This window comes from Tursiops truncatus, chromosome 4 (assembly GCF_011762595.2).
Source record: "Tursiops truncatus isolate mTurTru1 chromosome 4, mTurTru1.mat.Y, whole genome shotgun sequence".
In the NCBI taxonomy this organism is placed as follows: Eukaryota; Metazoa; Chordata; class Mammalia; order Artiodactyla; family Delphinidae; genus Tursiops; species Tursiops truncatus.
In genome coordinates, this window is record NC_047037.1 from 67874489 (window position 1) to 67900778 (window position 26290).

At 36.1% G+C, this 26290-nt stretch overlaps 1 protein-coding gene across 6 annotated transcripts in view; it reads right to left on the bottom strand.

Moving 5' to 3' along the window:
- Nucleotides 1-8259: 8259 nt before the first annotated feature.
- Nucleotides 8260-26290, bottom strand: part of FGF12 (fibroblast growth factor 12) — a 567554-nt gene continuing 549523 nt past the window's right edge. For 4 of the 6 annotated variants that reach the window (XM_073804029.1, XM_019923348.3, XM_073804027.1 and 1 more), the window contains one exon: nt 8260-13202. In XM_073804029.1, the coding sequence (XP_073660130.1) occupies nt 13084-13202 (119 nt within the window). In that variant the 3' untranslated portion in view covers nt 8260-13083. Of the gene's footprint in view, nt 13203-25542; nt 26001-26290 lie in introns of those variants that run through there. The other 2 variants (XM_073804026.1, XM_073804028.1) reach the window with 2 other exon arrangements.

The window sequence follows — 26290 nt, forward strand, 5'->3', positions numbered from 1 at the left end:
ACCTGCTCTTAATACATTGTTAAAGGAAGTTCTTTAGACTGAAGGGAAATAATATCAGAAGGAAATCCAGAACATTAGAAATTAAGAAAGAACAACAAAATGGCAAACATTTGGGTAAGTGTACCCAAAATGATTATTCTATTCTTGCATTCTTTAAAATATGTTTGCGAGTTGTAAGCAGAAATTATAATGTTGTCTGATAGGGATTTTGGTATATGTAGAAAACCATAATATAAAGGGAGAGGCTAAAGGAATCTCTGTGGTGGTAAGGTTTCTATATTCCATGCAAAGTGGTAAAATATTAATTGCAAATAAACTGTAATAAGTTGTAATATTTATATTGTAATCCCTAGAGAAACCACCAAAGAGTCCAAAAGAAGTCAGGAAAGGGAAAACCAAAGTGCAAAACAGAGGAAACAAACAGAAAGCAAATAATAAAATAGTAAACCGAAATCCAAACATATCAGTAATTACATTACATTCAAACGGTCAAAACATACTTACAAGAGACACAGATTTTCAGGATAGATAAGAAATATTAGGCAATCAAGTTAATCCCTGCTTTGCAAACTATCTCCATTTTACAATGAGGAAACAGATATAGAGGGGAATTAACTTGTACAAGGTCCTACAGTAATCAGATTTAGATGAGAGTTTTTCTAACTTTCTAGGTATCATCACCTACTACTTTACCAAATACTGTATTCCAGCCCTGTAGGATACTGCTGAGATTAAGAGAGAGAGAAAGAGAGAATGGAGACAACTAGGCTGTATCCTGTCAGCACTAAATTCAGAGCTCACTGGAATGGGGGTCCTGAGCCTGAGCCTGAGCCAGGGGAGTTTGTTACTTGGAGATCCACTGGAAAAACCAATCACCGTACTAGGAGAGAGTCCAAGATGGATGAACTGGCATTCAGCTTTATAGTGATCATACTAGGTCTGACCCAGTTTCCAGTCTCCTTCTGTTGAAAATAAAGGACCAAGTTTCCCCAGGCTTTTCCTGAAAAAAGTTGGCGGGCACTCTGGCACGGACAGGGAAAGTGAGCTGGTTCCCAGGTAGATTCTTTTGATATGCACTCCTAGCATTCAGCAGGTTCTAAGTACTGGAACTCAGGACAACCTGATGTGAATTTCTAACTCTCCTTTTCTCATCACTGGGGCAAAGTCAAGGGGGCTTATGAGCCTTGACAAGCTGTGTTTCTTTTTTTTTTTTTTTTTTTTACTGGAGTATAATTGCTTTACAATGTTACGTTAGTTTCTGCTGTACAATGGAGTGAATCAGCTATATGTATATATATATATCCCCTCCCTCTTGGACCTCCCTCCCACCTCACTCCCTATCCCACCCATCTAGGTCATCACAGAGCACAGAGCTGAGCTTCCCGTGCTTTATAGCAGGTTCCCACTAGCTATCTATTTTATGCATGGTAGTGTATATATGTCAATCCTAATCTCCCAATTCATCCCACCCTCCCCTTACCCCCTGTGTCCACATGTCCATTCTCTATGTATGTGTCTCTATTCCTGCTCTAGAAATAGGTTCCTCTGTACAATTTTTCTAGATTTCACATATATGCGTTAATATGCGGTATTTGTTTTTCTCTTTCTGGCTTACTTCACTCTCTATGACAGACTCTAGGTCCATCTACATTTCTACAAATGATCCAATTTTGTTCCTTTTTATGGCTGAGTAATATTCCATTGTATATATGTATCACATCTTTTTTATCCATTCATCTGTCAATGGGCATTTAGGATGTCAGTCCCAATCCCCCAGTTTATCTCTCCCCCCGCTTATCCCCTGGTAACCATAAGTTTGTTTTCTATATCCATGACTCTACTTCTGTTTTGTAAATAAGTTCTTTTGTACCCTTTTTTTTAGATTCCACATATAAATGATATCATATTATATTTTTATTTCTCTGTCTGACTTACTTCACTCAGTATGACAATCTCTAATTCCATTCATGTTGCTGCATATGGCATTATTTTGTTCTTTTTTATGGCTGAGTAATATTCCATTGTTTCTATGTACCACATTTTCTTTATCCATTCCTCTGTCGATGGACACTTAGGTTGCTTCCATGTCCTGGCTATTGTAAATAGAGCTGCAATGAACATTGTGGTACATGACTCTTTTTTGAATTATGGTTTTCTCAGGGTATATGCCCAGTAGTGGGATTGCTGGGCCATATGATAGTTCTATTTTTGTTTTTTTAAGGAACATCCATATTGTTCTCCACAGTGGATGTATCAATTTACATTCCCACCAAAAGTGAAAGAGGGTTCCCTTTTCTCCACTACCTCTCTAGCATTTATTATTTATAGATTTTTTGATGATAGCCATTCTGACCAGTGTGAGGTGATACCTCATTGTAGTTTTAATTTACATTTATCTAATAATTAGTAATGTTGAACATCCTTTCATGTGCCCCTTGGCCATCTGTATGTCCTCCTTGGAGAGATGTGTATTTATGTCTTCTGACCATTTTTTGGTTGGGTTTTTTGTTTTTTTGATATTGAACTCCATGAGCTGTTTGTATATTTTGGAGATTAATCCTTTGTCCATTGCTTTGTTTGCAAACATTTTCTCCCATTCTGAGGGTTGTCTTTTTCTCTTGTTTATGGTTTCCATTGCTGTGCAAAGCTTTTAAGGTTAATTAGGCCCCATTTGTTTATTTTTGTTTTTATTTCCATTACTCTAGGTGGTGGGTCAAAAAAGATCTTGCTGTGATTTATGTCAAAGAGTGTTCTTCCTATGTTTACCTCTAAGTTTTATAGTGTCTGGTCTTACATTTAGGTCTTTAATCCATCTGGAGTTCATTTTTGTGTATGGTGTTAGGGAGTGTTCTAAGTTCATTCTTTCACACGTAGCTGTCCAGTTTTCCCAGCACCATTTATTGAAGAGGCTGTCTTTTCTCCATTGTGTGTTCTTGTCTCCTTTGTCATAAATTAGGTGACCACAGGTGTGTGGGTCTATCTCTGGGCTTTCTATCCTGTACCATTGATCTATATTTCTGTTTTTGTGCCAGTACCATACTGTCTTGATTACTGTGGCTTTGTAGTATATTTTGAAAAGACCCCAAATAGCCAAAGCAGTCTTGAGAAAGAAAAACAGGGCTGGAAGAATCAGACAAGCTGTGTTTCTGATGGAAAAGATAAGGGCAAGGACAAGTAAAATACAGGGTAGATGGGCTACGTAGTAACAAACAGAAACAAACACCACTGAATTACTTGGCTTTCTTTAACTGATACAGAGAACTCTTTTTCTTGTGTCAGGGTCAGTCAGTGTACATGTAGTATAGGAAGAGTCACATGTTACCTCTTACTTGGTTTCTAGAGTGTAGTGCTGGGCAGAGAACAAAATATCAGGGGTGACAATTTTTTTTTCAGGGGACAGAGTGCTCTGAGTGAAAGCATGGAAAAAGCTATTATAACTTAATTCTGTCCTGGGAATTGATGGTCTGATCCAGAGCAGAACACTAAAAGATATCTCATAGCTAGGACTGCACTATCAGAGAAAAGTGAACTTCTTTCCAAGTAACGGCGAAGCCTGTCTTAGGATGTTTGCCGTAAATAAAATGGCATTGGAGAGGCAAGGAAAGCCATTTTTCTATAAAGGTCCAGATATTTTATGGATGTCCTTGACGTCCTTGGGGCTACTATTTCAAGACAGCAGCCACACTTACTGACCTCACCTAGATCCAAGTATCTTGTGTAGAAAGTGAGCACCCATTAAATGGGGCTGTTTAAACAAGCATCTCTCTGGACTCAGACAGAACTAATTGTCTTTGAATCAACTCCAGATACATAGACAAGTATTTAATATAAGGCCAAGTTCCTTATCAAGAAATCTCTAAATATATCACAACACTCTCTCTGGGAGATTAGGCAGTGCCAGAATATGGCAGGGACATAGCAGTGGCTTGGCATCTAGTAGCATCTGCATTTCAAATTGTCTAAGCCTCATCAGAAAGGGCGTCTTCTGCTCATAACCCTCATAGATATTTACAACTTACAAGTTGTCTAGAAATCCAGATTCATCCAGCCTTGAATAGGCACTTAATAAGTATTAGTTATTTTCGTTTAGGAGTTTATTGAGTAGAGTGGTTTGCAACCCCTACAGACGAGAATCACCTGTCTTCTCACCAAACCAATTGCAATTGGATTTTGAGGGGTGGTGAGCCTAGATAATTCTAATATGCAACCAGGATTAAAGAACCACTGAAGAGGTCCTACAGTAGAAACTGAATAGGTCCCTTCATTCCTTTAAATAAATGGAAAAGTCCTGAAAATTAAATCACTTTCTGTGGTCTGATTGACGATTTAATTGTTGGACTCCTTCACCTGGAAGCCAGATACACACATTTGACCAGAACTTAGGTCTAGTTGTAGAGACAATGGTTGGGGAGGCAGGAAGAGGGTAGAACTAACCGCTGGAGTTCCTGCTTGTAGAACCAAGTTCCAGATAACTACATATTGTGCATCAGAGAAGTGTATAGCCACCTGCAAGTCCTCAGACAATTGCATTGTCTGTATTCTAACAGACAACAGTCTTTTTTTTTCCCAGCCAGGTCAGAAATAGTTCAAGGCTTTAAGTTGGAGAGCAGGTTAGTCAAGCAGGTCAAGATCATTCTAGTCCATAATTTCATGCTTAGTTTGCATGTGTGCTGAGATGTGCCAGTGCAGGCTATCTGATAATAGTGAGTGGGTTGTACCTCAGGAAGACCATTAAACAAGGGTATTGTGTTGGCCGTTCTCCTATTTAACCAGATATGCTGAGCCAGCAGAATCTGCGATAGTGCATTCCAGGGTTACCTGACCAAAAAAAATAAGTACTCAAAAACTTAGTGAAAAAAATGTAAACTATGGGACCTCCCTGGCCATCCAGTGGTTAAGACTCCACGCTTTCACTGCAGGGGGCACGGGTTCGATCCCTGGTAGGGAACTAAGATCCTGCATGCCACGTAGCTAATAATAATAATAAATTGATTAAAGACTTACTATGTGGCAAATACTGTCCTAGGGGGTTATATCAGTTATTTAATTTTTTAAAGAAGTAAACTAGTTCAGAGCTAAGTCAGTCATCCAAGTGGTAAGATAATCTGGAAATGGATAGAAGGAGGAAAATGATGATGCAAGGGATAAAAATGTGGTCGATAGAGACAAGCTAAAGCATCGACTGGCTGACGTGTGATTCATACATTAAAGACCTCCTCTTACTCTGTCCTTGTGTTTGTGTGTGTTTCTCTGGGTCAGGGACATATTTTTGAGGACAACAAATTGCAATGGAATGACAAGGCTAATACATGAGTATAATTGTAAGAGACATTGCATAGTGATTAAGATATATTATCTTCTAGATAAGCTTGTCAAAAAGTGTTAGAAAAATAACAATACCAATAATATTTTAAATTCCCAAGAAAAATAATTGTGAAAGCTCATGCTCAGAGAATTCATGTTGCTTTCAAATAGAGTAGATTATCTCCTCTGCAAAAAACAAAGCTGGATGTTGATGGAAAATCAGGAGAATTTTACGGAAGAAGGTAAACCAAAGATTTGATGCACACCCAATTGTCCTTCCTAGGCAAAGGCAAACAAAAAGCACTCTCAGGTTCTTAAAGCTTCAGAGATTTATCAGCTTAGAAAGTTTTTAGAGTGTGCACCAGAACACTGCAAGTTGACTTAGGGAAGAAAACTTTAAATAGAAATTCGAAGAATCTGGAAATTATTATTGAAACAAATAAGTAAAGATTTAACTTTCAGAATAACATAATGAGATAAATGAGAAACTGATTCTGATAAGTCTAATTAATGTAATTATTGGAGAGATAGATAATGAAATTAATGGAGACTAAGAAGGAGAGAGAATTTAAAATAGAGCCAAACCATGTATCTTCTATAATAGCACATATTTCCTAAGATAAGATTTTCCATCAGAATGATCAGCTCTAAAACCTTGCCCCAGGTGAGGTGAGAAGATGAAGTGCATTGTGGTTAATTCCTGAAAACAGACTGACCTGATCACACAAAGTTAGGTATAATCACACAAAATTAAGTAGAGGATCCATGCTTAATCATTGAATGGAAATTTTGTAGTATATCTGGACAATGCTGAGCTTGTATATTTGGAGTTTATGCTTCTCAAAGACTTGACCAGATTAGAATTATTCTTAGTCTATTAACAAACTTCCATCTCAATTTGTCATAAAGATGAAAAGGTGAAAAAAATATTTAGGTGTTTTGATAGAAATGAACTGGAATGTTAAAATTTTTTTGATGAGGTCATCAAAAAACAAATGCAATCTTAATGTACTATTGTTACAATATCAAGAATGAGGGAATGTCTTGACCAGTTAGATTATATAAGGAATACCATGTTGGATTATGCATTACAAATTAATAAAATTTGTTCTGAATAAAACAGAATGGTACAGAAACAAATCTCTGCAAATCTTTCACATGAGTAGAGAATACTTGAAGAATGATAAAGAAATAAAATGATCTTCAAATATCTGTAGGACTTTCTTGTAGGTAGAGGGTTGAATTGACATTGACTAGCCCTGGAGAGTGAAATTTAAAACAATGGTAGATGCTACAGAACAAGTTACTTCATGTAAGAAAGAATTTTACACCACCAGTACTGCTCCCAAATGGAATAGGCTGCTTGAGAGATTAATATATTTAACCATCATTCAAAGTGTTCAAACATACACTATAATCTGTAGAGAAAATTCAAGAATGCTATGTATGGCTATCCCAGGTGATTCTGAAGTACCAAATAGCCCTGAATTTAGGACCTGGACTGACTATTGAAAGCTATTTTGAGATGAATTTTGTAATGGCCTAATCCTAGGTACCAAAAAGTAGATATGACATAGACCTCTGGTTTAGAATAGGAAGCTGCTTTTTCTAGTCCTCTGACAGTCATTTAAAAGCATTGGACATACCAGGTGTATTGAGTTATTACCCAGTGCATCACTTTTCTTTAAAATTGCAGCTCTTTATATCTTCCTCAGTGACCCACACAGTGCCTTTTGCATAGAAGACATTTAATAATGCTTCGGGAATTGAAGCTTCAGTGCCTTTGTCTGTCCCCCGTGGTTTATGGCTATAGCTTTAATTTATCAGTATTTGCATTTCTCTGCCAATTTTTAGAATATCCAATGAGCTGTGATAGGAAATACATTCATTAACAGATAATGGAAAATTGCCTTCTTTGCTACTCAGCATGCATTTCCATTTCCTCTTGCTAAATAGACTCTGAATTTCACTCAAATAGTCACTTCTCATCTATGCAGACCTGTATCTTTGGGGAAGCACATCCAACCTAGAAGTCTAAGAAAAGGCCCTGGTTGATTTAAAGCAGTCAACACATCTCAAACCCCTGGCCACGGTGGTTTGTTGTATGGCCACATGACCCAAACTGGGCCAAGGAGATTTGAGGAGATGTTTTCTGGGCAATTGTAAGAGACTAGATGATATAAATATGTGAAGTTTTGCAACTTGTAAAAGAATTCCGAAATCCAAGAGGGAAGTTATTAAACATGGAGTGGGTAGAGCTGAGAGAACTACAGACAAATTAAGTCTCCATGGTGATGTTCCTGGGAACCTCTAGACGATGAAGGGCTGCTTTGGTTTGGGGGATTCTGATATGAGCAAACAGAAGCATCCTAACAGACACAGAGGCTCAAACCCATCCAAGCAGTGCAGTGACAAAACTTTGAATAACGTTTACTTTTTATTAAATCTCAACTCAGTTTTTTCCCCCCACCTCCTCCTCTGAACACTCATTCCTTGTTTCATTCACAAGTATTTCCCAGGTAAGTATCAATAGTATTTTTCATTTCTCCACAACTTTTCTTCAAATTATTTCCTCTACTGGAGGGACCCTTTGTTGTTTTTTCATTACTCAGTAAATATCTATCTGCTTTTCAATCCCTTTCTTTCATCTAGGATTGATTGTTGCATCATCAGTTGTCTATTAAATCTTAGTAACACACCTATTGTAGCACTTACCTTTGGATATTACGTTATTTATGTGTCTAGCCTTCTTGGATTTTTTTGAGAGCATAATTTAGTTTATGATCCCTAAACTCAAGGAAGTGACTAGTTAGTAAATTATGAACAAATGAATGTCTTCTTGTTCTTAATTCTCAAAAAGCAAGTTATTAGGTTTACCACAGGTAGCTTCATAATTAGGAAGTAATTTTTACTTTTGACCTCAGTGTTCAATAAAAATTTTGACTCATTCCCCATAAATCCAGTTTAGATCTTCTTTTTATGAGACACAGCACTTTTTCTTTGACACATTATATGTTAAATACATTTTAAAAAGGAAAGAGACTCCCAAAGAAATTTAATGTTTAAAAAAAAAGTGCAAGTATTTTCTCTGCATGCATGAGCATCTCAAGATTTTAATCGCTTTTTGCCTTAGGAACGTTGTGATGTATAAACATTTTACAAATCTGATCTCAAAAAAACAATGTTTTGAATAATCTGTGCTTTAATGTAAAAACAAAACATTAATTTGTTCAGTTTCTCACACAATGCGTTTATTAAACAATTCGGGCTCAATAATTTCTTAAGATTGTAACATTTAACCTTGTAATGGAGCTAAAACCAGTTCTATTTGTGGGAGTATATTTTGGACTTTTGAACAAAAATAAAATTAATGCCACTGTCTTTAGGTTGTGTTCGGAGCAAAGACAAAGAAACCAACTAATTCTGTCCAACTAATAAAACATCTAATGATGCAATTGCTACTATGACATTATCTTAATGTTATTATCATAATGTTAAATATATTTTTGCTTCTGTTTGTTACTGAAGCTCAGTATATCATCCCTGAACATTAGCTATTTTCACTTAATTTAGATTTTAAATATTGAAGTTTTAACTTGGGTTCCAGAAAAAAGTCCTGAAAAATAGCTGCATTTAGCTTTTTTTTTTCTTGCTTTCAACTACAAATTTTCAATGTGGCATGACTTATCAGGGAATCTGTATCAGGAAGTACAGCTCTTTAACATACCTTTTTAGGAATAAAAAATAGCCACCTCTGCGTCAAAGAGGGGATTCAGAATCACTAGCATTCTGAAGGAGCATGTGTTTGATTATTGTTCCCACCTGTTTCTTTTTTATTATAAAGTGGCAATTTATACTATCATTAGAAATATACATTTATATATAAAGTTTTGCCTTCAAATCTCTTTAAGCTTTGATTACCTAGGACGAAAGACCACAAATCAAATAAAAACCCTATATAATATATCCTATTTCAGAAGCATATGTATATATACACGCATATATTTGTAGAACAATCCACTGTTTTCAATGTGACTCTGATTTTAAAAAATGCTATTTACAATTTTATGACAGAGAAATAATCTCAGCTCTTTATGATATTAAAATGAGCAGGGGATTTGTATGCTTGAATGTGCTTCACCTGGTGCAGATGAAGTCGTGCAACATCATGGAAGACCTCAGAGCACAGCCTTATAGACAAAGCCATGAAGGCGGAATAGTAGATTTGCTATTTCTGGGTCCATGTTTTAAAACAATTACTGTTCATGTAGTCATGCTTCTCCGCCAGGGAATTAGTGGTCCCAAATTAGGACCTTCAAGCTTTTCAATACACAAAGAGACAGTCTTCACACTTTACTTTTGTCTTGATACCCTCATGTCTTGCTAGTGGCATCACGGGACCACCAACCTATATACAATACCTATCAATGGCACTGTCATTTTCTTAAATAGAACAACTCTTTTACAAGCTATCTGGATTAGAATGAGGCCCATAAAGCATCATCGTTTGCAACAAATTGATGTCTTTTTATTGTGCTGATCCATAATGACTAAAAACGTGGTATGAAATTCATATGTAAAATTCCAAACCCAAACTATTACTGTGATCAAGAATAGGTTGGCTTGCTGTCCTCCAGTTTCCTGAAGCACAAAATCTCTGAATTAGCAAATGGAACTTCAGCACCATTTTGTTTCTATACCTCTGACTTCTAGCTTAAACATCGAGTAAGATATATTGACCAGAAAATTATTTTGTGAGATTCTCAGTTTTGTTTTCATTCTTAAGTCCACTGATTTTGAAACATGTTACAATAAGGACTCTTAGAATAAACATATTTTAACTTATATTTACATAGCCAATTACAAAGCTTTACTAAAAGTCATAATTTTCCTGAGACTATCCCAATGCATTTAAGAAAAACAGGCTTATTTTACTTATAGGAGAATAAGTGATGGGTGAATTGAGACCCAGAAATTGGAATGATAAAAATCAAAGTTAAGAATTATTTTACTTGGAGTAAACCTGAAAAACAAACTATTTAAACTGGCTCATATTTTTGGAGGAAATAGGATAATTATATGTGTATATATGGTAATATTTTAAAAACCTAGACAGTAAATACTGACTTTTTCTATGAAAGGTTTTATGTACTTAAAAAGTAAGCAGCAATTAGGCAAATGTTCACCCTGTGTTCTAAACCATAGTTTTTGTCAGGTTAATGTGTAAAAAAATACGAGGTTTCCAATTTATTCTCTGACAGTAAGTTTCCAAAACATTTTATTGTGGTGAACATTTGCTTAAATGATATGGAGAAAAACAATATACAAATTGGGTAGTTAGAAATGTTTCTTCAGTGTTATCACGAAGGAGACAGATGTGAGTCTAGATGCTAAAAAACGAACAACCACTGAAAAAAAAGGGAAGAATTTTGTTGGAAATTCATTTCTCTACCATATTTTCCATAGTATTTAACTAGATAAGATATATCGTCGTGAAATCATCAGTATAATTGATAACACTTTGAGAAACTGTCAATTGTGTTACTTGTGAGCTTGTGATGCCTATGTATATGTGTGTATGTGTATATGACTGAAAAGCACAAATCATTTTATGCTAAATGAGCCTGTGACCCATTTTGTAGAAGCCTCTTTTAAATTTTTTCAAAGAAAATAAGGCTTTGTGCTTGGGATTTGTTTGGTCCTGGAAGTGACAGGTGCATTTATAATCAAGTTGAATCAAGAGTGACAAGGAGAAATACAACCAGATTTGTATTTCTGTATTTCTTTTGACAAGGGCATTCTTTTCCTAGAAGAGTAACATTCCTTTTTTCTCTTTAATTTAAATGTGTGTATTTGTTACGTTCCAAGTATTTTGGTTAAACAAATATCTCTCGAAAATGTGTGTTCAAAATCCTTGCCTAGATGCATAACTTTTATTCTTTGCAACCAGTTAGACAAATTCCTCCATTTCATTTTCTGCTAACCTCCTGATAACAGAAACAGAATACTTGGTGAAGGACACGGACCACTATTGAAGAATAATGATTGTGTAGAGTGAGGGAAACTACAGTGACTTTGAAGGAATACAGCAACCAACGGCAAGGTCATTGAAGTGAGGGCCTAGAGTTTCTGCAAAGTGTATATATTTTAGGGAGTATTTGGAACAATACATGCTGGACGGTAGAGCTATAAGAGAAGTAACATGCTAAGTCTTCTCATTGATAATATCCATAAATCTACATATATTTTTTAACATTCTCTTTAGTTTTGTTTTGATTTGGATGTCTCTACACCATTCCTGATTTGTAGGACTAAGTAGATCTACTTTTTTCCAAGGCAATTGTATACCATTCAATTCTTCCCTAACGTTTTTCTAACACTTTAGTATTCCTAAATATGCATTTGCCTAGTCTTACACCGAGGTGTTTTTTTTTGGGGGTGGGGGTGGGGGGACTACTTTAAGCCACTCACACAACCCTGTCTGTTGGAGCCATGGCTGTTAATTCTGTATTATTTCTCTATACCCCTTGAAAATTCAGTACATTACAAGTTTCATTCTATGCTCTAGGAGACAGACTGATTTTCAACTAGATTTATAAATGAGGATATATAGTAAAAAACAATTCACTGGCTTCATAAGATAGTAAGTTAGGAATTTCACAGCCATGCCTCCCAATTCCTTGGTGAAGTTTGGAAAATGCTACATACAGAAAACTCTGGTAAGGTACAAAGACAAATACAGTTTGCTTTCACCAATTTCTTAGGATTTATTTCTTTATATAAAACCCCTCTTCCTTCTTTCCTGCTGCAAGAGATGGTATAAAACTCTCTAAGACAGCTAGACATGCACCTATACTCTCAAAGGTGTCCACAGAGTAAAAAATCAGACCAAAATGGTATGAGCACATAACTTATTTATCACTGCCTGGGCATGGCAATGACAAAGAATTCCTAAAAGTTACATCAGGCTTAAAACCTGAAATTTTTTTCTAAATGGCTAAAGAAAAAAAATGAGCCCCTGAATTAATACCTTTGAAAAAAACATGATATTCTCCTAGGAGAATCTGAAAGTCTTTTCAGGAAGGAATGAAATCAGCTAATAGCATTAAATTCAACATAAGGCTATCCTTTGCATGAAACAATCTTAAATATCGATTTCAAGAATAAAATTTTAAAGTTTTCTTGATGTTAAATGATTTCTGGCTATATACCTTATAGGCAATAGAAGAATCTATAATTCATACATGTTCAATATCATGGTAAAAAAAAATCCTGGAAACAGAATGTAATTATGTGTCAATTCCAGATGTCCAAAGAAAATACAAATTCAAAACAAAACACACACCAGAGAATTATCCAGAGTTTAAGGTATTTAGGGTATTACATCGATTTGTAAGTTCAATTTTCCAAAACCCTCTTCTTTAAGGTAATAATTTTATTTCATCTTTATGATAGTTATGTTTTCATTACATTTAGCCCTCTATTAATAACAACACAGTTTATTTTAATGCTTGTGGAGTCTTGATTTATTTTTTCCTCTGCTTTTAGGTGTGCTAATCTTTGTGCATGTGCATTTTTCTACCACATTGCAACAGACAAGCTTTGGTTCAATTTTCTTATCCTACACAAAGAAAGATTTTGAGTGCAGAATCTTAGCCACTGGGTCTTGGGTTGCCATTTTATTTTCCTCTCCTTGGGTGGATTTATTGGAAGGAAATGGGTAAAGGGCAAGGGGAGAAAAGGAAGGGATGAGAGAGGGACGAAGGGAAGAGTTCTCAGCTATGTTGAATCTTGATTCACAACTTTGCCTCCATTCATGGTTGGTGTTCCGGAACTTTTCCTCGAACGCCCCTGTTTTTCTCCAATCTCATGTAGTGATGGCTCTCTGTACATACACACTGGAAGGCAAAAATCACATTAATTACTCTTTACAATAGTGGACATAAATTTTGCCTCAATAAACAGCTCAATTTTGACTTCATAATATTGTTCACTCTCATCACTAGCTCTTCTTCCTATGTGAAAATGAGTTTTAACTTAAAACATTTAATGGATACACATAATTCTCTTCTAGTTCTATCAGTCACAACCTTTTAAGTCTTCCCGAACGGCAAACACATGGGTAGTTTCTGTTCCTGTATAGATAAGGCTTAAGTTTTTACTGTCTGCTAACCTATATAATAGGATTTTCATCTAGAGTTAGAGGAGACATTGGGAGTAAAACATTTAAAGGGTAGAAAGAGATATTTTGTTTTTTAGCCTTTAGCCTGCAATCTTGGGAAAAAATTCTTATTTACATGATCCTAATCTTTACCCTACTGCAAGAAATATGACATTGTTTTATCAAATTGAAATATTTATTGCCAACTTTCAGGGTATTCATCTATAGTTATTCATCAGTAGGAAATGTGATTATGCAACCGTGAGATTTCAGTTCACATCTGTATAAACACTTCCTTTTATCTCTATTGTTTTGTCTGGCTCTAAAGCTCAGTCATCTGTGAATTATCGTGGCTCTTGCTAGATTATTGCATAGAAAGAAAAATGTTTTTCAATTCACAAAGATAAGATAGGATCTATTAGCGTATTGAGTCCATTAAAAGAGATTCATTTTACTGTTGTGAGACAAATGTGACTGTATATGAAATATTTACTTAAATATCAGGAGGTATTTTTATCTTTGACTTAGGAACAAATAGTTGCGTACTCCCATCTATTGAACAATCACTACAATACCTTGGTAATCTGAATGTTATTTCCAATCAAATTGCTTCTGCCGATGGGCTTTGCCCTGGAACTGGAGACCCGAGCGTGGCCATGAATAAAACAGATGTTGCATGGTGGTTAAGAGCACCAATTTGGGAGCCACACTGCCTGGTCTACATCCTTAGCCACTTTCTAGCTCTGTCTAATGGACACACAGTAAGCATCCAAAGATGTATAAGAAGAATGAATGAGCTGATCTCTTCATGAACATCATGAATGAAAGATTTCAGAGAACATACTGATAAATTGTTTTGGTTGAAGGTATATCCTAAATCCAAAACTAGATTAAGAGAGTTAAGATACAAGTAAGCTTCTCCTCAGACTCGTTCAGTGATGAAGAGATAGGTCTCTTCCAACATCTCAGTAGTAGGGCTTCTTAAATGTCCATGTGCATCTGAATCACCTAGGGGTATTGTTAAAATGAAGACTCTGATTCAGAAGGTCTATAGTGGGCTTGAGATTCTGCATTTTTAATAAGTGCCCAGGTGATGCGGATGCTGGCAAACCCACACTGTGGCCAGTACAAAAAATATATATAAAACATGTTTGTTAAGTATATTGTGCACGATTATTATACATATATATATATATATTTTTTTTTCAATACGCGGGCCTCTCACTGTTGTGGCCTCTCCCGTTGCGGAGCACAGGCCCCGGACACGCAGGCTCAGCGACCATGGCTCACAGGCCCAGCCGCTCCACGGCATGTGGGATCCTCTGAGACTGGGGCACGAACCCGTGTCCCCTGCATCGGCAGGCAGACTCTCAACCACTGTGCCACCAGGGAAGCCCTACATATATATTTTTAAATGAGATTTTAAAATATTTCAGTTATTGCACTGAATGGTCCCTCCGATATCCTCAAAGGACTAACTGCCTTTGGCCTCACTAGCAAAGTATACAGAGGAAACTAGAAAGAACTGATCCTGTAATTTTCAGATGGTGCCAGTAGGTAATTCAAGTTTCTACCTTTCTTTTACAAAAGACAGAAGATCCTTAAGATTCTACTGAAATCTTGAAATTCCTCAAGCCTAAGGTCTTTTACCTATATTTCTGTTATACACAAGTATTAAAATCCCCCAAATTAAAAAATATGTTTATATGTGCAAAATATAGCCATGTATTTATAACTGGTTAGTGCACAGGGGAACTCAGAAGTAATGAAGTGATTCAGATGGAAAGTTATTCATATGATGCCATAAAGCAGTTTTTCCCTACTCTGTCACCTTATCAGTTATGAAAATCCCCAGACCTGACTACTGACTGCTAAATCAGCCTCAAAGAATGAAAAAAAAATATTTAAAAATACACACAATAGATTTTGACATGCGAATTTCTTAAACTTCAACTTACAGGCACTTGAAGAATATTACTCTTTAATTTCCATTAAATAATATAGTTTATAGTTTTGTTTTTTGTTTGTTTTTGCGGTACGCGGGCCTCTCACTGTTGTGGCCTCTCCTGTTGCAGAGCACAGGCTCCGGACGCGCAGGCTCAGCGGCCATGGTTCACAGGCCCAGCCGCTCCGCGGCATGTGGGATCTTCCCGGACCGGGGCACGAACCCATGTCACCCTGCATCGGCAGGCAGACTCTTAACCACTGCGCCACCAGGGAAGCCCTAGTTTATAGTTTTTGTATCTGAATTTCTTACTGTTGCAATTTCTTTTTTGTTTCCTTGTATCATAGATTCTACTCAAGACATTTGTTTCTAACTTTTATCTTTTTTTTTTGCTATTTCTCACTTACACATAAAATACTTAAGTTATGACAACACAAAATGTTGCCATTATAATTATCATTGCAGATAGCTTTTCAAATAACTTAACCCTGCTGACCATCCTAGTATCAAGTCCCCATAGAGTTTTCCAAACTGGCATCTAAAATTTTTCAGTATTTCAAAAAGAACAAAACTCACTAGTGTCATAGAAAAATGTGCAACTTGCTCTTCTTCTCGGACAACTCAATCACTAATTTTCCAATATTTCCATTAAATGGAGTAATAAACTTCCAGGTTTTGAAAAATATATCTTCTTATATATCGTAGCTGGAAAATTAAGAGTAATTAAACCAATAGATTCAATTTAATTTCTTGGGCTTTAATTTTCCTTGTTATTTACAGACTCTCAGATGTCAGTAATACTACCTAACTTAAGAAGCTGACAAATAAAGGGGTATGAAACTCAATCAAGTTTTAGAATTAAACTGTAATTAAGAGACCATGATCCAATTAGAAAGCAAAGAAAGAAAGGACAAAACACTTCTCTTCAGGAATGTAACCTCCTTTGATAGTTGTATTAACACTCCATAACTGTGCTATTCTGTATGAATGGTACATAATAAAATGATGACACAAAATACAAGAAGAAAACAAGAAGGCATAAGTGTTCTATAAAGTGCATTATAAGCTCAAAACGTAAACCCAAATCACTGTGATGTACACAATAACCACAATCATAACCTCTTAAATAAACCTTTAATCCCGTCAATAAATCTATTTCAGAATTTTCAAAGCCATTTCATTTATTTATTTTTTATAGGCAAATCGTCTTTTAATGAACTGTACCAACAGACAGAATTTTACATTTAACCCTAACTGGGACTTGGACTTCTTCCCAGGCACTGAATGATCACAGAGAGACTAGACTGTAGTAGAGAACCCGAGCTGGCATTTGACTGTGAAGATTTTCCTGGATGCGGCTGGGGAGTGCCGAAACCTGCCCAAATGGATATTCAAAGCCATTGTAAACTGACCACCTCATTTGATAATTACAATAACCAGGTGAATAAAGTAGGCAAGAAACATAAAAGAAACTAAGCAACTTCCCTAAAGTCAGAGGGTGAGTAGTAGCAGAGCCAGATGGGAGTATAGGATTTCGAGGTCCTAGTCAAAAGTTTTTAATAAAAGCAGAAAAACAATTCATCAAATAAATGGTATAAATGACTGTCTTATACCAATGTTTAAGTTATTTCTGTATATTAATGTAGATCCAGGTTGGCTTCACCTCTACCAAATGTTCCTAATGTCATCCAAAAATGGTAATGAAAACAAATTCGGGATGCCTATTATAAAAATAAATAATTAAATAACAAGTGTTGGCAAGTAGGTGGAGAAACTGGAACCATTGTACATTGCTGGCAGGAATTTAAAATGGACAGCCACTGTGAAAAACAATATGGTGAGTTCCTCAAAAAATCAAGCATAGAATTACCGTATGATCCAGAAATTCCACCTCTGGATATACACCCAAGAGAAAAAAAAGCAGGGATGTGAACAGGTATTTGTACACCTGTGTTCAAGGAAACATTACTTACAATAGCCAAAAGGTGGAGCACATTTGGTTGGTTGAACAAATGAACAGATACACAAAATGTGTTATATACATACAATGAAATATTGTTCAACCTTAAAAAAGAACAAAGTCCTGACACAAACATGGATGAACCTTGAGGAACTAAGGCTATGTGAAATAAGCTAGGCACAAAAGGACAAATATTTTATGATTCCATTTATGTGACATACCTAGAGTAGTCATTAATAGAGACAGAAAGTAGAATGGTGGTTGCTGGACACTGAGGGAAGGGAGGATGGGAGTAAATACTTAATGGATGCAACATTTCAGTTGGGGAAGATGTAAAAGTTTTGGGGATGGAAGGTGGTAATGGCTGCACAACACAGGAATGTATTTAATGGCATTGAAATGTACTCTTTTTTTTTTTCTTAATTGGAGTATAATTGTTTCTCCCTTTGGGATTCCAATTAGATAAGTATTATATCTTCTCACTCCTTCTTCTGTATATCTTGGACTCTGTGATATTTTCTATCTCCTCTGCCCTTTTGTCTACATTCTCAAGAATTTGTTTTTTAGATCGCAGTTCTTTATTTTTTTATTGGAGTATAATTGCTTTACAATGTTGTGTTAGTTTCTGCTGTACAATGAAGTGAATCAGCTATAAGTATACATATATCATCTTCCTCTTGGACCTCCCCCCCATCCCACCCATCTAGGTCATCACAGAGGACCGAGCTGAGCTCCCTGTGCTATACCGCAGGTTCCCACTAGCTATCTATTTTACATACGGTAGTGTATTAATGTAAAACCTATTCTCCCAATTTATCCCACTCTCCCCTTCCCCTACTGTGCCCACACATACGTTCTCTATGCTTCCATCTCTATTCCTACCCTGCAAATAGGTTCACCTGTACCATTTTTCTAGATTCCACATATATGTCTTAATCTAAATATTTGTTTTTCTCTTTCTGACTTACTTCACTCTGTATGACAGACTCTAGGTCCATCATTGCAGCATCATTTACAATAGCCAGGACATGGAAACAACCTATATGTCCATCAACAGATGAATGGATAAAGAAGATGTGGTACATATAAACAATGGAATATTACTCAGCCATAAAAAGGAACAAAGTTGGGTCATTTGTAGATGGACTGAGAAATGTACTGTTAAATTGGTTAAAATGGTAAATTTTATGTTGTGTATATTTTATACAACATAATTAACAATTATAAAAAATCACACACACAGAAACAAACACCCTGAGTGTAAGCTATAAACAAAGAAGTGACTATTAAGCCAGAGATGTCCTATTTGCATGGGAAGAGCCAAAAACTCCCCAACAGTCAACAATATTAGTCTTAGGACTGTTCTGTGAAAGAGAGAATTGAGATATACTGAGGGTACAGGGTTGGTGAGAGGATAGGAAAATCTGATGAGAACATCCTAGGACTGTGCTACCTAATACAGTATCCATTTTGCCATATGTGATCATTGAGCACTTAAAATGTGGCTGGTCCTAATTCAGATGTGCTAGAAGTATAAAATAAATACTGAATTTCAAAGACCACACAAAAATTAAATATCTCAGTAATAATGCTTCATATTGATTATATATTGAAATGACATTTCGAATATACTGGGTTGAATACATTATTAAAATTTATTTCATATGTTTGTTTTTATTTTTTAAATATGATTACCAGAAAAGTTTAAATTACACATGTAGCTTGTATTATATTTCTATTACACAGTGCTGTCTTAGAAGTTTGCTGTTCTCTGGAAAAGAAGTGTCTTGATTAGAGTCAAAGTTATCAATTACTATATGATGGGGAGGGGAGTTGAGGAAACTTCCTGAACTGACTGGACCTGACCTCCATAGGCAAACTTAGGAGAGACAGAGTATCTTAGATTTCTTTGATGGAATGAACTGGTTCACAAAACATTTATTGGCCCTTTTAACTTGGCTTAACTATTAATAATATTGTATCATTTTGATTCTATTACTGTCTTTTCATTTCTTTCTTTCCTCAAATTCCAGTTACTCTTTTGCTGACTAATATCCAGAGATGAATTTGTTTCAGCATTAATTTGTTCATTTATTTTATGAACAGGTACAAATTACTTTGTACAAGGCGCTCTGCTAGATTCTGCGGCGACTGCAAGAAATGCTCTCTTGATTCCTTGCCCTCAAGGAGCTCAAGGCTAAGAAAGAGAGCACAGGCGTTCACACAGATCACAGGGTAGAAAGGGCCATAGCAGAGTTTCATGGAAATGAGTTTATAAAATAGTTCTTTGATGTTGATTTAGCCTTGAAGGATGCAGAAGATTTAGAGAAATGGATGAGCTACTAAATAAGAATGAAGGGATGAAGCGCAGGTTGTATAAGAGAAACAGTGACCAGTTGAAGGATGGGGTAAAACTGAGAGGTGGCGAGAGATGAGAGTGACAGGGACAACTTGAATCAGACCTCCTGAATCCAGGCCAGAGGATTTAAGCCATGATCCTGATACAATCAGACTTGATTTGTTAGTGAATGAACAGTTAATAATATGTCCATCAAGTATATGAGTGTATAGGGAAAAATCTATTTATTCAATCTCTTTATCTAGAAAAATGTCTATGTTTACATGACATTCATAGCCAGTCAGGGTAGTCAAGAAAAATCAAACTGAATCTTACTGCATAGATTACATAAGAAATCATTGGCAGCGTTTCAATCCTTTATGAGTTGTTCTGATGCCTTGCAAACACCGTCTTAATTTCTTAGGAACAAACTTAGCTGGGCGCCATGATGTATGAGACCAGCTGCTTATCTCCTATACAGTTGGCTTTCTGTATCTGTGGGTTCTACATCCTCAGAGTCAACCAACTGCAGGTTGGAAAATATTCAATTAAAAAATTCCAGAAAGTTCCAAAAAGCAGAACTTGAATTTGCCCTGCTCTGGCAACTATTTACATAGCATTTACATTGTATTAGGTATTATAAATAATTTAGAGATGATTTAAAGTATACAGGAGGATGTGTAGGTTATATGCAAATACTATGCCATTTTATATAAGGGACTTGAGCATCTGCAGATTTTAGTATCCACAGAGATTCCTGGAACGAATCCCCTGCAAATACTGAGGGATGACTGTACTCAACATCTAACACATTTCAAACACCACGACTCTGACTGCAATTGAAAAGTGGGGCTCTCTTTGTTAAGCTAACTAACATGTTGAGAATGGTTATCCTTTTGTTTTGGGGGAAGCGTAATTTAGCTTAGCACTTAAGACGACTAAACAAACAACAAACGATAAATCAAGAATTACTAATCCCGCAAATGAGACTCCTATATACTGTACAGTAAAATTTGGAGTTCTGGTATTAATTTCCAATCATATACTACTAAGCAATTCTGAGAAACCTCTAAGAAACATTTCCAGGGAACTGTTGAGATTCTGATCTTCAACAATTATATAAATTCTATAGCTCCTAAATTGTGCTTCTCAAATTATTACTGTCCCATACAAGATTAAGTTTTTTTCTTCCCATTAATAAGTTCCTTATTAGTAATTGCAAAGAACCCTAGTCTCTTGGTTTGCAGTAGTTCAAAGGACTAAAATGTTATTTAAGTAGGGGCTTTTCCATCACTTTCTTTTACTATAAGCTATTATTTCATTAGAAACTAGAGTTTTTAGTCAATGCTTTAGAAGTTTTTAAAAATCCTTGAATATTTTCTTCCCAAGTGCTCTGTTTTATGCATTCTGGGGCACTATAGCTATGAGAGCAAAGTTTGATATTCTAGTTATTTTGATGAGGAGTCATTTCCAAATTGAGAATAAAGTGAAAAAACAAACAAAAAATCCAACTCCCTATCATTCTTGTCCTCCCAGCTCCGCACACCTGTTTCACAGAAACTCAGGTTCAGTGCCACTGCAGATTTAACAACCGGAAACCAATCCAGTGAGGGGAACTTGGGATATAACTCTATTTCTCATTCAGGACCTTGTGGGCTCCACTTGTGATACAGGCTTTACTTTCAGTGGGCATGATTTAATGGCCAGCTGTTGGTATGGAACTGGTTTCTAACTGTGTTTCTTTCTGATTTAATTTTATACTATCTTTCCAACGAAGTTTCAATATCCAAATTTCAAGAATGTTCAGTGTCCTGATAATGCAATACTTTCATGATTCACAACATTATCTCTCTTTCATTTGGCTCTTCTGGGTTGTCCTGATCCTATTTCTTGCCCTCTTTCCTCTTTAAAGTATGAAAAAATATACTTGCTCTTTTTTTCAGCCCACAGAATATTTTTCTTATTCTAACATATGTGGTATCATAATAGTTTTGGATAAATGGTAAAAAGGAGATAATGCTCTGAAAAGGGAAGTATTGCAGTATGGCTCTTTAGATCTCTTTCTTCAAATCAGTTTTCTATTTTTCCTCTATTCTGATATATGTTTCCATTTCTTCCTCTTCTTCCCCCTCCCCCCCTCTTCCTTCACGTCTTCCTTTTCTTCTGAATGTTTCCTTTTTTTCATGTTTTGACTTTTCTTGATTTATAGTATATTGAAGCAGAGGGATTTATCCCAGCTTTCAGAATAAGAATGAGGTAGAGATTTCATGAGAGAATATTCTTCCTCATTTGCAGACACAAGGACAAGCGCGGATTTCTAATAACACAGCCAACGTTACGTATTACCTTAAGACATAGCATCTGCTAGGAATCCCCAGTTCATCCCTTTAATGTGAACGGAACACACTCGTATGATGGACCCTAGTCACTTAGTGACTTGGTGTAGTGAAGGCTGTCATTTTCACAGCTGCCTGAGATGCAGTGGTCCATTTTTCTATAGAAAGCCCTGCAGTCCTGTTATCAAATAAAATGCTACCCTTGGTCATAACAAGACCATAAGCTACCAACCTTGTAATAATATATGGTATTTGCTCAACTTATTTTTTGCTTTACTTTTAAATGCAAGATTGTGCCATTAGAAAAGAAAAGGGCCAAATACATATCACTGGGCTTTGAAGTCTTATTAAAAATAAATCCATCCTCTCTTTGTAAGATTAGTTATGGGTCTTTCCAGGGCAGGCTTTCCACTTATTATTTTTCCATTATATTCTTTCACTGGTACCTCTGCTGCAAATGCAGTTATCAGAATAGGCAGGCGTCCCTTGCCATTATAATAACTCAGATTCCCTGTTTGCAACTTTTAATGTTCAATAATCAGTTTTATGTTAGTTATCATAAATTTCTCTTGGAAAACTTAAACTAAAATAATGCCTTTCTTAAAAGTATGAAAAAGTGACATCTCAGGGGTTGCTGTTATTTATAAATCAAACAACAATAATAAACCAGGTTTCAGGTACCATCCCGGGGTATTCTCCTTCTAAGTAGCCACTGTCCTCTTAATCATAGCTAATATTAACTGAGCACTTGCTAAACATCTGCACTTTATATACAGTAGGTTTATTTTAAATGACCCTAAAAGGTGGATACTTTAATTGACCTCTTTCACAGTAAAGGAAACTGAAGAGCAAAAAGGGTAGTTTGTTCAAAGTAGTGCACTGACACAGGCAAAATCTGCATTCAAATTCATGTGTGATTAGCTGCAGGGTTCCTGCCCTAAGGGTATAGCCAAATAGTTTAAAGAGTTTGGAGAAAAACAACACTTCATTGCTTGGTCTCAGTCAAAGTCTTGACCCCAAACCTCTGGGGTGCTCAGCAGTTCGTGGAGTCCTATTACGTTTTTCTACCCAATTTCCTTTCTCATTCTTCCCAAGTGACTATTCCATACTTCTCTTCCGTCCTCAAACTTTGAAAACTGCCTCAGACCCTCCTCAGACTCAGTAATAGGCTTGTCTTCTTTTCTTTTCTCTTCTTGTCTTTTCTTCTCTTTTTCTCCCTCTCCCTTTATCCTTTCCTCCTTTCTTCCCTCCCTTCCTTCCTTTTCATCAATAAACTACCATGCTTTGTACTTCCCTTAGAAAAGAAATGCAGAAAAGTTTTCATATTTCCACCACAAAAGTTACCAACCCTCACACATCTGCTCATACATGTTCTGGCTCCCTGCTTGTTAAAATGCATGAACTCTTCCTGTTTCTATTTAAATCTAGCCCTCCCCTTGCCATGTGTGTCCTTGATCCCATCCCCGCTGGTCAGTGTTATTCAGTGACCCTCTCTCCTATAATACCAATTTTCACTTCTCTCCCATCAGTCTATAAATACATTGTAACAGTTTTAAACAAATAAACCTCACCATGCAACCACCATGTTTCTCTCCACCTTGGGACCCATTTCTCTACCTCCCTTTTATAACAGAAGTGTCATTTAATATTATTTTCTTCTTTTCTTTACCTCCTGTTATAACTTGAATCTACTCCAATTAGACTTAGTGCCCACTACTTCACTGAAATCACTCCAGTCAAGTCACTGTTGAACGTATGTTCCAATCCCAATGGTCATTCTCATTCACCAGCTTGCTGGACGCTCTAGCAGTATTTGGTAATGGTAACAGTTCTTGTCTTAGTTTTGCTTCTTTCTAGCTGAATGGACCTGGGTGAGTTATGTAACCTCTCTTAAACTCAGTTTCCTCATGTTTAAAATTGGAAATTTTAATCTGCATCCTTCCAAATGTCAGTGACTATCAAATGATACCCCTGTTAAGGGCGAATGTTGAAAATAACAACAAATCATCCAAATGTAAAGTAGTACAACTGCTACTAATGATTACTTTTATATTACTGCTGGATTCTTGTAAATCATTTAAAAATTGAAAATTCTGATAGTTATGGAAGAACTAGGTGTAAATCTTTAAGTGTCAACAGTACTCTGGAATTGAGAGCTGGAAAACTTGAGTGGAGGGCAATTGTAGTTGCTGACAGATTCTGTTTTCCAAATGGAGGCAAGATAACTCCAGTTTCTAATAAAACTCATAAATGACACTTTATAAAGAACCTTCGTGCTAGTTGAGACACAGATGTAGAGAACAAACGTATGGACACCAAGGGGTGAAAACCGCAGTGGGTGGGGATGATGGTGTGATGAATTGGGCGATTGGGATTGACATGGGATTGACGGATGTGTATAAAATTGACGACTAATAAGAACCTGCAGTATAAAAACAAACAATCAAACAAAAACAACTAACACTAAACTTTCTTTGGGTTATTTGTATGGAAATATGTTAATATAAACGTTTCAGACATTACATGAAATTTCTAAAAATCTTATATGTTCTGGTATAGTGTTATAAGTCATAATTCTAATTATTTAAAACGTATATCTCAGAAATCACTAAATTTCCTTGTCAATTGAAAAAATAAAAAAATAAAACAAAACAAAAAAAAGAACCTTCATGCTCTATCAGTTTCCATCAAAGAAGAATGAAATATGACTAATATTTTTATTACTACCAACTTAATCAAATTTTCCTTGGCCCTCTGTAATCTCCAAGTGGAAAGGTTAGATTGCTCTGTTAGTTAATGGACCATTAAAGAAATCTAATTGTCTTAATAGCAGATCATGGAAGGGTGTGAGAAATTAACAGGAAGCAATTTCACACCTTAATTAATGTCACATAGAATCCCTTTTGGAACTGTAGCAGAACTTTATGTGCTGGTTCAGAACGTATTGTCAAAAGGATGCACCCAGTATGCCGTAAATATTTATTATAAAGAGTTAAGAGACACTGTGAACAAAAAGATCTATATCTTCATTTAGAAAGAGATCAGAAGCAGTATTTGTGTGCAAGAGATAGATACAGAAGAAGAATATGTCAGGGAGAGGTAGGAGGGCTTTATTAAAGACTAAATTCAAAGCCAGGAAAAAGCTGCTTTGAATGAGTTAACTGGTTTGGGGAAAGAAGGTGTCACAGGCTGGCAGAGATCCCAAACTCAAAAGGTGGAGAGAGAGATGCTGCTATTATCTTTTCTGTAATAGAAACATTCAAGAGCATCAAAAGTATGTTTTTACTCCATCTTTTTGTTTTTGTCTTTTAGTATGGTTGGGTCCAAAAGAGGATTTTGGAAAACAAACCATCTAGTTCTCTTTCAAGTTAACTGAAATAAAAACATCAAAGTAATTTGCCAGGGCTTCCCTGGTGGCGCAGTGGTTGAGAGTCCGCCTGCCGATGCAGGGGACACGGGTTCGTGCCCCGGTCCGGGGGGATCCCGCATGCCGCAGAGCGGCTGGGTTCGTAAGCCATGGCCGCTGGGCCTGCGCGTCTGGAGCCTGTGCTCCGCAACGGGAGAGGCCACAACAGTGAGAGGCCTGCGTACCGCAAAAATAAATAAATAAATAAAATAATTTGCCATTAGTATCTTCCTGATAGGAGTTTTACAAAATCAGGACTCCTGATTTATTCACTTCTTTGGTGTTTTAGTACAAAGGTTTTGAAGAAATTATTATTTTCCCTCCAAATTCAATTTTCATTGTCTCTAATACTTTATTCAATACCACGCCTCACAGCCTTTCTCTAGTACATAACACAGTAACACAATGTCCAATTTCCAAGGGAAAATGAAAAAGGCTCTTTGCATTGATCTGACAGATTTGAGAGATCCAACTTTCTTACAATGTCAATCTTCATATTATTCCTGTGAAATAGATGGAATTTATAATCAGTTGCATCTCCAGAGATTACCTAGGTTGAAGTAAAAAATTATTTTTGCAAAATTACTTAGCAAATCATTGGTAAAATTTTTATTAGAAGAATTAGACATTTGTTTATCCTTGACTAATTGATTACTATCAAGTTACTCTTTCTTAGTGATCAACGGGGTACAATAGTTGGTATTACCTCCACTAGCTCCGTATAGTAATTTAACCCAGCACTAAAGTACAACCATCCTAATAGCAGTAGGAAAGGTAATTAAATATATTAATGTGTTTAATATATTTAATTCCATGGTGTCAGAGTGACAATTTACTCTA